This window comes from Dermacentor andersoni, chromosome 10 (assembly GCF_023375885.2).
Source record: "Dermacentor andersoni chromosome 10, qqDerAnde1_hic_scaffold, whole genome shotgun sequence".
Taxonomy (NCBI): Eukaryota; Metazoa; Arthropoda; class Arachnida; order Ixodida; family Ixodidae; genus Dermacentor; species Dermacentor andersoni.
In genome coordinates this window covers 128,812,062-128,825,158 of record NC_092823.1, presented here as the reverse complement: position 1 = coordinate 128,825,158, position 13,097 = coordinate 128,812,062, and the positions used below count along the sequence as shown (strand labels likewise).

The 13,097-nt window shown below is 45.0% G+C and overlaps 2 protein-coding genes across 2 annotated transcripts in view; both read right to left on the bottom strand.

Moving 5' to 3' along the window:
• On the bottom strand, positions 1-1,694 carry LOC129388094 (uncharacterized). Its single transcript, XM_055078133.1, has one exon. It carries the CDS (start codon positions 1,349-1,351, stop codon positions 326-328), a length of 1,026 nt encoding a protein of 341 aa, XP_054934108.1. The 5' UTR covers positions 1,352-1,694; the 3' UTR covers positions 1-325.
• LOC126545013 (venom metalloproteinase antarease TserMP_A-like) overlaps positions 1-13,097 on the bottom strand; it is a 29,932-nt gene extending 16,835 nt beyond the window's left edge. The window contains exons 1-6 of the mRNA XM_050192615.3: positions 12,851-13,097; positions 11,915-12,081; positions 10,397-10,489; positions 9,527-9,650; positions 2,956-3,003; positions 2,613-2,764 (exon numbers count right to left, since the gene is read on the bottom strand). Coding sequence (XP_050048572.1) covers positions 2,613-2,764; positions 2,956-3,003; positions 9,527-9,650; positions 10,397-10,489; positions 11,915-12,081; positions 12,851-12,899 — 633 coding nt within the window. The 5' untranslated portion in view covers positions 12,900-13,097. The remainder of the gene's footprint in view (positions 1-2,612; positions 2,765-2,955; positions 3,004-9,526; positions 9,651-10,396; positions 10,490-11,914; positions 12,082-12,850) is intronic.

Here is a 13,097-nt window from a genome sequence, read left to right as displayed (position 1 = left end):
TGACACCTTTCCGGTACAGCTACTACCGTTGATGCTGGTGGTGATTCGAGTGTGAGGAGCCGTTTCTCTCCCCCTCTCTGCTGCCGAGGTTGTCTGCGGCTCAGCGCCGTGGCCGCAGGATGGTGAGACGACCAAAACACCCGGCTTTTCGTAGTCTCGGGAACGCCAGCCCTCGCTCGGTGCTTGGCGGCCGCTGCAAGATGCTTCGATGTTGCAAGTGACACCGCGTGATGGTAGGCTGCTGCCGGAGAGGTCGTTCCGGAGCCTGCATGTTGCGAGGGGACATCGGGGCGCGGTAGGTCGTTGGCCGGCGACTGGTAGCTGCTCACCACCGCCGGCCCTCGTCGTTTCCCTGCTGGAGGATGCCCGGGGGGCTCGGGCACTGGCTCTTGTAGTGGCCTCGTCCTCCGCACTGGAAGCAGACTGGAATGCTCCTGCGTGTATCTTCTGCGCCTGATTGGGCGGCAGCCGCTACAGGCCTGCTGCGGCCCCGAGTGCCTGGCAACGTTGTTGCGGGTTCGCGGACCGGAGGCCGTAAAGGTACCTGGGTGGCAAAGGTGCGGTGAATGAATGGGTCTAGCGCCCTTGGGGGCGGTACCATATTCCCCGGGCTTGCAATCTGAGAACCGTGCCACGCGCAAGACGGCTCGAGGGCGGCTTGAGGCGGGGGTGGAGGCTGGTAAGTGAGCTCTGCCAACATCGCCGCCTGAATATCGGACGCCGCTTTAGAGAGATCGTCAAGCGAAGAGAAAGTACGGCCCCTTAGATAAGCCTGAAAGCGTGGGTGAGATTGCCGGATTGCCCGGGTGACTCTTTCCGTTTCTGGTGCTGAAGGATCTGCGCGCTCGTAAAGCTCCTGAAAGGACCGTATGTATTCTTGGAGGCTTTCCTCCTCCGCCTGACTACGGGCGCGAAGCTCGTCTTTCATGCGGACGACGTAGTCTGGGGGGAGGAATTCTGCTCGCAGTAGCTGCTCAAAGTGCGTCCAACTTTGGAATGACTGGCGACGACGCCAGCGGGCGGCGGACCCAGTCAGGGCAACGGGCAAAACGCGCTGAAGAAGAACGTCATCCGTAATGGCTTGCGCGTCGCGGTAATCTTGCATTTCCAGAAGGAAGTCCGCCACCGATTTCTTATCTGTGTGGCCTTCATATGTAGGCACAGCGAGCTGAAAACGGAAGCTGGCTGCCTGGTTTGTCTGATGCTCGAGCAGCGCGGTCAGCTGGGCAATAATGCTGGACATATCTTGTCCGGGCGCGGCTTGGCCCTTTTTATCAGGCATCGTACAAGTGGTTTGGCGAGTATGATTTTCAACCGCGCCCTTGTTGACTTTACGCGAACGTAGGTGCATTAAAATGCCGGCGGTGCATCTTTGGTGTTGTAAGTGGACGGGAAAAGCGGTCCGACGGAATGGTCAAGCAATGTCAAGCGGTTCTGCGGAGGCAGGATGGTGCGGAATAGCGGAGCGCAAGGACAGCGATAGGTAGAATAAAACGTTCATTGAGCTTACGCGGGTCAGAGCGGTTGGGTACAGATGCAGGAGCTGTGGGACCCAATGTCGGAGCAAGTCAAGTAGGCCTAGGGGGGATTGCCAGCTGCCGCGAGATGGGGGCGGTTCCCTTGTTCCCGTGCTCGTGGTCCCTGCGGTGCGGAAGCGTACTCCAGAACAAAAAGAAAAAACTAGAAGAAAACCACGTTGGGCGCCAGATGAAGGCCCCTCGCTTCGCTCAGGGGGTCCGCGAGCCGCTACCAGCACGACAGAAGACCAGTGGCGCAAAGAACAAAAACCGCTTTAATTTACGGTAATATGAAACACTCGATCAATTACCGCAGCCTCGCGGCCAAAGAAGAAAACAAGCAAACAGCAAAGAAGCAAATCAGCAAAAAGCAGCAAAAGCAAAGAAGCAAGCAGCAAAAGAGCGAGGCAACAAAATATACAAGCCAAAGAGAGCGACGAAAGAACGGCCGTTACAAACCATCAACCAACACAATCTTTCGGTCGATAACACAATGCATAAAGCCCAGAAAGCAAGCAAGCACCGAGCCAGGCGCGCAAGCACAGTTCCAAAAGCGAACAAGAGCACTCTTTCCGCGGACACAATGCAAATACGCTTTCCCCCTGCTCTGCAGCACGCTCGGAAAGAAACCTAGACGGGCCACGCCCCACCAGCGCCTCCCCAGGCCCGCGCCCCGGCAAAAAAGCCCCGAGTGCAGTCTCCGCTGCCTTCTTATCGGGCAGCCGCCTTCCCGGCGTTCCCCGCGCGAGTTCTCACGATACGCGATCGGTGCGCATGCTCCATGCGACGAGTGCCGTTGTGGCGCGCGTTTCAAAGGCTTCCCCCGTGCGCGCTGCAGAGAGGGCCCAAGGGCCCGACAATACATTTCACCCGTGTTCTAACACTAGGCTCAGGAGGTAGATCTTCCTTTAAAGTGGCTCAACTCAATCATTTTCTCCTCTACGCACGAGTGAATGAATATGTGCAAAAGTGATAACGACACATCCGTGAAGCGTTGATCTGTTAAGTCTGTGCATGAGTAACGTTCTTCTTCGCTGAGCTGACTGAGGTCAACTAGCAGCGGCTGTAAAATATTTTAAGGTAACGCTTGCTTACCGCATTCATCATGACAGCCAAGTAAGCAATTAATTCTTTGTTTGTCCTGAAGTGCTTCTGGTGCTCCCTGTCGGAGATCACATGAACCTCCACAACGAACTTGTCAACGTTCATTGCCGGCTTAGCGGTTGTCCTTCTCACTACGTAGGGAGCTGAAAAGGGTGCAAGAAAGTAAATAATTTCCCGTGTCCTTACACACTCACGCGCAAGCTTCTTGCATACGTCTTTTGGAGAATGATTTAAGTCATATATCTACAGAAGGTTATCCCTTCTCTCACTACCGCGTCATTATAACTATGACTGCAGTTGCAAATGAGTAGGATGCCACTGCAAAAGTACTTACGAAACCAATTGCCATAACGATCCCAGTATGAGCGCTGAAGCTTCTGCTCTGAAAATAATAGACGTGCATTTCTGGTGAAGAACGCTTAACATTCGTGTAAGGAGGCCAAAGTCAATAATGGAACTTTGGCGTCATAGCAGTAGTGAAGCAAACTACGAAAGAAGTAGGTGTTAAGAAAAGAAAGTAACGTAATGCAAAACAGACGAATTCTACTAACTTTTCCCCGCTGTGTGATACAATGCTTTTGGAATTAATGCAACCTCTTTTCTAAGAGATATGACACACTGTATCACTTTTCAAACACAGCTACCTTTCATACACAAAAAAGGCAATGCCACTGCCAACGGAAATTTTTGCCTGAATTCTTATTTTTGCGATCACTTGGCAAGCGTAACCGCAGAGCGCAAAGATAGCACCTGTAACTACTACATGGTATCTCTTACGTCCCCTCAAATGGGGGAGAAAACTGAAAAACAGACTAGTAAATGTTAAGTTGACGGCGTGGACCCTGACACATAAAATGGGGTCAAACGGGCAGTTAAAGAGACGGAACCAGCATACATAATGGGAGTGCAGATGACGCTACACGTGCCCTCTTTGGGAATAAAACCATAGGGCATATATTAGCGTGTAACAGCGTCCGTACAGAAGTCGATGAACTCGTGGAAGCCCTACCCGAGGCCTTAAGCTTTAAGGATATTAGAAGAAGGGCTGATGACTCGTTGGTGGAGAACACAAAAAGACGGCCAGAATATTGGTGGCGCAAAAGTGGGAAACCACAAGAACATATTTTAAAGCAATCAATTTCTATCTGATTCGATAGTTATTTTTAACATGAATCATGATCTCTAAGAAGCGATGATAAGCGCAGAAGAAATGTAAAAATAACGAGGTTGATGTCATGTTGTTACCATCGCGTTTTAAAAGCGATGCTTATAATAGTCATCCATTCATCAGATTCCACTCAGTCAATGGGACAGTCGTGCAATACAGTGGCTAAAGGTGGCTTTCCACACGTGGAAAGGACATGCAACTTCTCATTCACCACGGGACGACGACGTTACACCGTGTTAGTTTAGATATGTTCTATCGAGTTACGCTTAGCAAAAAGCGGCGTTTTGAATTTCTTGTCGTAGTTTTATGATAATCTGTGTTCCTCACGTTGCACTTAGTATTTACTAAGCACTTCGCTTTCATTCAATTTCGTTCGCATAATATTGGTGTGTTTAATGGATAAACTTGACTCATCCTGTCCAGCTACATGGCTTTACCTCAATGTTGCATAATACCACATTGCTGCATTCAGTCAATCGCAATTGTTTAATACGATTAGCATTCTTTGCCTACTTCAAGCGTATTGAACCTCTCTCTCTCTCTCCGCACAGTCTTCGCGATACAGCGGTCGTCACACTATCGTCGTCATACATTCGTCCTCATCCCATTGTGCTCTTACTGCTGTCGAACATTTTCGTGTATAGCTAACGTAAATTCCCGCATATATTTATCTATATGTCACGCCTTGCTATATGACATGAAGTATCTGCGGGTTATGCTGCCACAACATTACATCACAAAAGTTGCCCATACCTTGACTAACATTCTTGACAAAGCTATTCCTCGGAATCTTTACACTGACAGCCCACAAGCAAATGTCATGAAAGAAAACACCGACAGCGTATGTCTTTTATGTTAAATCTTCTCAGACATAAATATTAAAAGTGCGGAACTATAACAGAAACCTGAAAATTATGGAATTTTCGGCGTGGCTGTGCACTACTTTTGGGATCGGTCCACGCAGGAAGCCGCGCTTCTACCAGAAAGCTCGCCTTAGTGCATAGCGTTCGCTGATAGCGATTCCCGGTAAACATTACGGTTACATAAGCTGCAGTCGCCGGGAAGCGTGAAAAGCAGTCAGGGATCTTCATTTTTCTCATTTACATTCTTCGAATGCTACCACGTTTCACTCTTAAAGGTGAAACTTAAACAGGCACGCCGCGGCGCGACATAGCTTTCTCACGAATAATGATATTGTTTATTTATAGCGACAATGAAGAAATGGCCAGAATAGAAATCACTGCCTTGTGCTGCAGAACTCGTCTTTTTACAGATCTCTCTACTTATAACTTTCTGTAATACAACACTGTACAAAAACTACCTTCGGGGGACAGAAAGCACGAGTGCCTTCTTCACTATTTATTCTTTTCATCAGGAGCAGATGTTATGTCTGTCAAAGGAGCTTTCAGAGCGTTGACTTTCATTTGCTTTCTCCATTTCAAAATCCTACTTTCTCGTAAGCAAACTGTACGACACATGCTGCAGTTGCAAAAGCGACAGCGCACAATGAGTCGCCACCCCACCATACCGTCCACAATGGCGACATACGTGTGTCTGTTTGCGGCGCGAAGATCTGTGTAATTTTCCATCCATTTCCATTGGGCACCTGCGGCCGAACTGTCACATAGTCATCTCAGGGGTCATTCAAGGCAGCGCTTCATTCCGCAGTGCATCGCAGCTGACAAGACACTTTCCTCTTTTCACATTTCAAATGCCGAAGACAATAAGCGGCAAGACGAGGGTAAAGTGAGCAGGCGGTGAACTTAATATTTATCTTCAAATGACTTCCCTGCGGTCTTTTAAACTAACGCATCACGAGAGCGAGGTTCACGTAAATGCTAAATGGTTTAATAATCAAAGCCTTCGGACAAAAGGCATCGTACAGATAAGCAGGTAATCAAGCAACTAACACGATGGAAATACGCGTAAAAAAACGGGAAGCTTGGGAACACAACCAATTGAGGCGAATACCATGAAGGCCGAATATCTACTGCAGTTTACAGAAATAGCGAAATTACGCAGGCACCTGAAATACAAAGACACCTACAAAGACACCTGCACCTGCAAACCACGAAGACACCTGCACATTCACCAATGAAAAGGAAAACCAGAGAAGTCACCGCCGTGCTATGCAATTTAACTTGTGCCCGCCTCTATTCTAGGTTGTACCCTCAGAGTTCTGAGTTTTCCTTTCACCTTGTTCCCAGCTCAGTTTTCATTACGAAAAATCTAGAGGTCAGAGTTGGTACCTGTACATATGGAGCTATCAAATGGCTTTAATCAAGGTCAAGATGCGCTGAAGAGCAATTCTAGCTAATAGCAGTGACCTGTATGTGCGATCAGCAATGCGTGAACGAAACAAGCCTCAGCCTGGAGACAACGTTTAAACGAGTGGATTTGTCGAAACGTTGTATTCAGGTTCAGGTTTCGACTGCCTGACCGCAGTGTTTATAACGTCAGATCTCATTCTTCCTGCGAACGCTTTGTCTTGTGCATACGTGTATATGAGTAAATTTGAGTAAATCAGCCGCCCAAACAGAATGTCTCCCGCTCCTGTCCAAACAGGATCGCAAAAAGCTGAAGTAAAAGTAATGCTGTACATATTATCTCAATTGCTCGGGGAGAGAGCAGCAATGGCAATAAAGCCTTTCTCCTTCTCTCTAACATGAACTAAAGCTTTAAAAATTGTCATTTCATTGGCTTTCAATTTACCAAGCAATTAGATTTTATAAGAAATTGTTATCGAAGGTTTTACTTTCACGGCTGCTAAGTTCTTGTGGGCTTCTTAACTGGGTTTCTTGGTTATTTCCGTGGACAATCTCTTCCGTAATAATTTTCGCAATCACAGCCTTAGCACTATACTTTTTGCTGACCGACACAGTAAGCAAGCTCTCAGGACTCGTTTTCAATGAAGTAGTCTTTGGTGCCCACTAACTGGATGCCGCAAATATTATCACAGGTGCGGAAGCCATTTTTAATTATGTGATTATTTATGTGGAAGGATGCAGCATTTCTTATCAATGACATCATTTGCGATCATTGTGTACACAAAGCCGCTCGCCACGGTGATGAACTGGAGAATTTTTATGGAACGTTGGTCATTTCACTCTTCATATTGTAGAACTCACTTTGTTAACTAGTGTGGCATTCTTATTAAACTAAACATTATGAAGTTTTAGGTGCCAAAACCATTTTCTGATTATGAGACTCGCCGTAGCTCGCCGTAGTGGGGAACTCCGGAAGTTTGGACCACCTGGGGTTCATTAACGTGCAGCTAAATCTAAGTACACGGAGGATCATTTCGCCCCCATCGAAATACGGCCGACGTGGTCGGGATTCAATCCCGCGACCTCGCGCTTAGCAGCCCAACACCACAGCCTCTAAGCAACCACGGCGGGTCATTTATAATAAATTAACCGGTGATGTACAATCACAGCTGCAGTGTGCAACAGTTTTAAGTAATGGCAGTTGCTGAGGAAGCGTACTTCGGAAAAGGGCACAGAAGACAAAAAAAGAATGTTGTCCTGCGAGCCTTTTTGGTGGAAAAAGACCACTGTCTCAATTCATACGCCACGCTCAGTCACTCTTCTCCACGAAATTTTCTCACTTCATTTTTTTTTAATTCTACGCCTTCTATTCGTTTCTTCTCGTCATCACCTTCCAACACCGAACGCTCCACTTTTTCTTCTCTTTTGTCTAGCATCTGAATGCGAGCTATCCCAACTGCTCTCTCACTTCTAATGCCAAAACTCCATTTTGTCTCGCTCCATTTCACCCTAGTTCTGACTTCCTTGGCCTACATATTTGACAATATATCTCGGTAATCCTGCGTCACCCCCTCTCCCGCCTTCTCCTGCTTTTCAGCAATTCTCAGGCTACTTCAACGCGTGTTGGTGCCATCTGTTGCAACTAGTATCATCATCATATTCCCTGAGGTCAAGAGGTCACCATAAATGCAAACTCTTCTTGCAACAAACCAGATGAGCGATACATAGCCATCCTTGGCGCTGGCATCATAGAAGCTACCTTTATTGTGATGCGTCAGCGTCTGGCCCTTGTCGCCATGTTCACATTCATCGGGAGTGCTTATTTTGAGATGAGATGACCCGATGATCGGGCCATCTTTCTTTAGGGTGACTTGTAAGGTTTTCTTTTGAACGCATGTCTACAAGTTTCCGTTTACCAGCCTCCTTGCTCACAGTAACATGATTCACCCCTTTCATCACTTGGCAACAGTTATATAATGTGTTTTGTCTTTCATTATTGTCCTTTTTGTCGCTAGATGTGTGTTCACAGATCAATCACACAGCTAGCCGAGTTGTTTACTAACTGAAACAGGCAGCATGACTATTAAATATCTGAAACATATTACATAATAAAGACTATTATATGGACCAGATCCAGCATGCTAAGCTCTCTCGTCTATAGTATTACGTTCTTGCTAAATTTACACCCAGCGTTTTTGATGCATTTTGTATTGCTTCAGTGTACATGTATTTTTCCATGTTCCTACTTTCTTTTGTCCGTGTCTGTGTCATTTGTTTATTTGCTATTTTCTTTTCTACTTCTTTGTTTCCTATCTTCCTTTCCTCTTCTCCTCTTTTCATTCCCTCCTCCCGAAAGAGTAGGCAAGTGTTGTGCCCCTCTCGGTAGCAGTTGTCAGCTTGCTACCTCCCTGTTTCCTTTGTGTGTTTCTATGTTTCTATATCTAATAACAATAACAATAAAGCATGTATAACGTATTCTAAAAGACTATCTATTTGCTTTGTTTCTTGCGTTTGCTGACGACATTGTTGCTTCGTTGTTACAGGTGCTAAGAAGCGACCAAGTATTTTTCGAAGCCGTGACGTACCGACTTTTCCTTTGGCGACTTTCGCAATATGTAACTGATTTGAAGAAGAAATAAAAATCAAATTAATATTACAGTGATTTCAGTGTTGTAGGTCGGGCCGCAATACAGAAGCCAGTGTCCGCAAACGCTGATGTCAACAGGTCTGGTTTCTTGACACTTTCCTTAGACTTTCTTTTAACTTTGTTTTCGTTCCAGTTCTATATATCCATTTGTAGCACGCAAAGCGCATGCTCAATCAGTGACTCGCCTTTTGGCTTTCTTCATGTCCTCAAATCCCCTCTTTCGCGATGTTGTTGCAGTATTTTTTACTGCTGTAAAATTAAGGTGGAAGCTCGGGAAACTAGAAGTTATTTCGTGATGGTGTTTAGTATAAGGTCTCAATAGACCTCTTGCATAATGTAAACAACCCTGTGTGCATAGTTGTTTCCCGGCACCATCGGGAAAGAAAGAGGTGCGGGCTACCGCAGGACGCTCGTGAGAAGTTTAGGGGTCGCGCGGGCGCTGCTATAGAGGTCTCACTGAATTTGCCACCGTGTTCCGACATACTCCTAGCGTGTTTGCTGCAAAACATGGCCCTGAGAACGCAAGCTTTGTTCTCCGCAACGGGATAGGAAGAATATCTTGGCATGGGCTGCACTTGCGTATGCGCTTGCGACCTACAAGGCATTGTTGGCTACTGCAAATCGAAAGTGGTGACAAGGAGAGGCCATCATTGCAGAAGCTACTACTGTTGTCTAGTCTTACGTTGTTCCTGATTCGATGAGAGCAAATTACAAGCACAAGAGGGAGGCAAACAAAGACGCGCAGCATGCTGCGATATCTTATGTACCGGCCACATTGCATTCATAACGGCTGGCTTAGACCGGCGGCAAGAAGAATGCTTACCAGTTTTCATGAAATTGTCTTTGATCTCGTCAACTTCGTACAACTTATGCTGTATTTGACCCAGCGATGAGCGTTCGCCCTCTGGTAGAGGCTTGATTCTCAGCCTGCTGTTGATGACGCCTTCCTATATTAATGATATGAAATATATTGAACGCAAAAAGCCCATCGTAGGCTCAAAGTCTCATAAATTCAGGTCCTGCGATACAAACATGCACAAGTTGATGACCATAATCTTTACTTTAGTAATTACAGAATTGGTAGCACAGTAGGAGAATGGGTACCAAGGAAGGGAAGTGGGGCAGCCGAGGGGAGAGAACGTTACGCGGCGTGGTGGAAATGTTGATAAATCAAATGAAATCAGGTTATTATTTCCAAAGTACAAATTGGAAATGGATGCTAGAGCAAAAAGCTGGTTTAACCAGCTTTACTAGGCCGTAGCCATAGGGATGAATGTGCAGTTTCAATATATCGTGATTATTAAAGAAATACGAAGGAACGTAAGAGCATATTGTATAGGATATCAGCAAGTTGAATATGTTACAAAATAGTATGATAGTACACAATAGTGAACATAATATATCAGTAAAGCGGACAATGATAACGAATATATCAACAAAATACAAAAGAATGCAGAGCAAAGCGGTAAGAAACGATATAGCTTTTACAAACAACTGTGATCACACAATGGTGAATCTACGCTAAAGGTTGCCGCCGCTAGACGGAGTCGAATAACACAAGCCATGGGTAATTGTAGATTGCTGAAATAGTTGTTTGTCCTGCAGCGTATCTGTGATAGACGTATGATAAATTCTGACATAAGTAGGTCCCTCAAGTTCCGAAATCTAAGCACAGTCGTGCAAAAAAACTTACCACATGCATTGCGCCATTTTTATGTTGTATGATCACGGAGGACTGGTGGTGAGTATCGTGGTATAACCTCTCTTGTATACCAGATGTGTTTACCTGTCAAGAAAAGCCGTTTTCTCTATTCAATTCAGTGTCCCTGAAGATAGCTGGCTGTAAAATGCAATATTGCAAGAGCCTTCCTTTTATGGTTGAACAGAACATCGTCATTGTTAGATAAAACAAATTGACTGCGCGAGAATTCTCACAACCCCGTTAATTTCAAAGTCGCATTGTGTGCCGGAACATAGTCGCATTGGCAAAGTGTTAATGTGTGCAACTTCAGTTCCACACCGGCGCCATGGATGAAAATATCTTAAGAATGCTAGCTTTACAGAGCGAACTCTGTTAATTTGTTTCGTAATTAATAAATAGTCCACCGCTATCACATGGTTCCAGCGCGAACACACTGTGATAATCTCGGTTTTCTGTAGACTTGTGCGTTTTGCTTTTCTGAGTAGCTGTGTATTATTCTTGGCAGGATTCTCATTCCGATGGTCCATCGCGATAGTCCAGTGGCTATAACGCTGAGCTGCTGATCGCGACGTAGTGGATTCAATCTTGGTCGCGGCGGCCGCATTTAGAAGGAAGTGAAATGCAAAAACGCTCGTTTATACTTCGATTTAGGTGCTCACTAAAGAACTCCAAATGGTCGAAATTATTCGGTAGTCCCCCCACTAAAGCGTGCCTCATAATTATATCGTCATTCTGGCACGTAAGACCCCGGAATTATTTTTAATTTCTTACTAATGAAGGACAAGGTCTTGATCGTCGTGCCCGCTAATCTCATGCTTGTCCCGATTCGTATGCATTGTGCTGAGAAGAGAGGTAATGAGCAATTTCTTTGCATGACACTATGTGAAAATGAGGTCGATTCTAATATGCTGAGCTTTGTGCTAAATATAAGCAGCAAACACATGCGATGTCAATGTTCCCCCTGACAGACCGTTTTGACTTCATTGAGCTCATTGGGTAGGAAATTGAATGCGAAAACAAATACAGAGAATTAGCCACGCGGGAGCGCTCACTAATAAGTGTTTATTGCGAACTAATGATGGTGATCAATATGTTATTTCTTTCCAACGCGTGCACTAAATAAACTGCGATCACAAATCGACAAAAAGTCCGCATGCTACGCACGCGCCACAAACTAGAGTTTACAAGAAAAATTTTATTCGAGTGCAAATGAAGTGACTTTTGAATGATGAGCTCACTTTAAAACTTTCATTTATAAACGTCTACAAAGCCTGACGCTGTGACTAACGCTACTACGAAACAGTATGCAGTGTCATCAGGTCGAATTTTTCTTCGACTGCAGAGACTTCTTGCTGAGAAACCTGGGCTTCTTTTGTATGGCTACGGTAGCGTGGTTAACAATTTTCACTTCCATGAACCTTCCTCTACCTCGCGGGCTTCCGTATAATTAATCTGGCACAGCCTCACTTAATATAGCATTAGTATTCAAGCGACACACTCTGCGCTTACCGTGTCCAACTTGTACTCTTGCTCAGTAGTCGTGACAACCAACAGCTTCTCTGCCAGCACAGAGCTTCTTTGGAGATTTAGTGTTATGTCGTCATTCAGCCGCAGAACCAAACTCGGTGCAGTCATGCGTTCTTGCAATAGTGTAGGATATACTAGCCATTCCTTCCCTGCTCGAAGAAAGTGAAGAGACAGCATCAGACAGTCAAGCATCAAAGCGCAAAGGGAAATAAACTTTCGATTGGCTGACAGCTTACTTTTTATTATAAGTGATCTTATTATAAGTGACAACAATAAATAAGATCTCAGCGACCTCAATGACAGCGAGCCGGAATAATGCAGTTACAGTAGCAAAAGCAAACAAGTGTAACGACGGACTTGAAACAGCAATAGCAATCTAAATAGTTTCTGCAAAGTAAAAAAAGAAATAGCACGAGATGAAATGCAATAATGTTATTGCAGTAATATAGCATCTGCTTATTCAGCGCAGTAAGCTGTATCATAGGATAGCTAATAACATAAACAATAGCTGCAATGTAAGCCGGAGATGTTAGAATTGGGTTGTGCGTTACATTATACCCTATAGAAAAGAAGTTGGCGAGAGATTAGATAACACGTACTTTGGGAACAGGTGCTTATTTGTTTTGTTTGTTTTAATTATAAATAAACAAAAAGAAATAAGTATACTAACAACATATGATGTAAGCGTATACTAAAAGCTGTTTAGAAGTATTGCTGAGTACTGTTATTCTCAAGAATGCACACGCTAACAAGCATCGTTGGAGAATAAATTGGAGGCAACAAAACAATTGAACGTCTAAATCATTGCTAATCGACATTGATTAAAATAATCCCTATATATTATACAATCATTTTAGCCATCAATTTCCATTTCATGAGAATGTCGAAATTTCAGTCAAGGTGCAATTGAGGACTTACCTGCGTGGCAGCACCGAAGAATTTGGAGGACCACGACAATGCCGAGCATTTGTTTCTCTGTCTTTTTACTCGTCCTAAGTGGTCAGGCACACAGCTGCGGTGTTCAAGCTCTGCTGGTTTTACAACATTCAATCTTCGATATATAAACAGTTATCTCCAAAAACAACCGCATTTATTAGCCTGCTTTCGCCAACTGCCGACTTCAGAGGTCCTGAAAGTTCATCTCCTCATCATGAGTGTTGGGTGA

Excerpts from the sequence above, each read along its gene's own strand:
- LOC129388094 (XM_055078133.1), bottom strand. The coding sequence starts at position 1,351 with ATGCACCTACGTTCGCGTAAAGTCAACAAGGGCGCGGTTGAAAATCAT.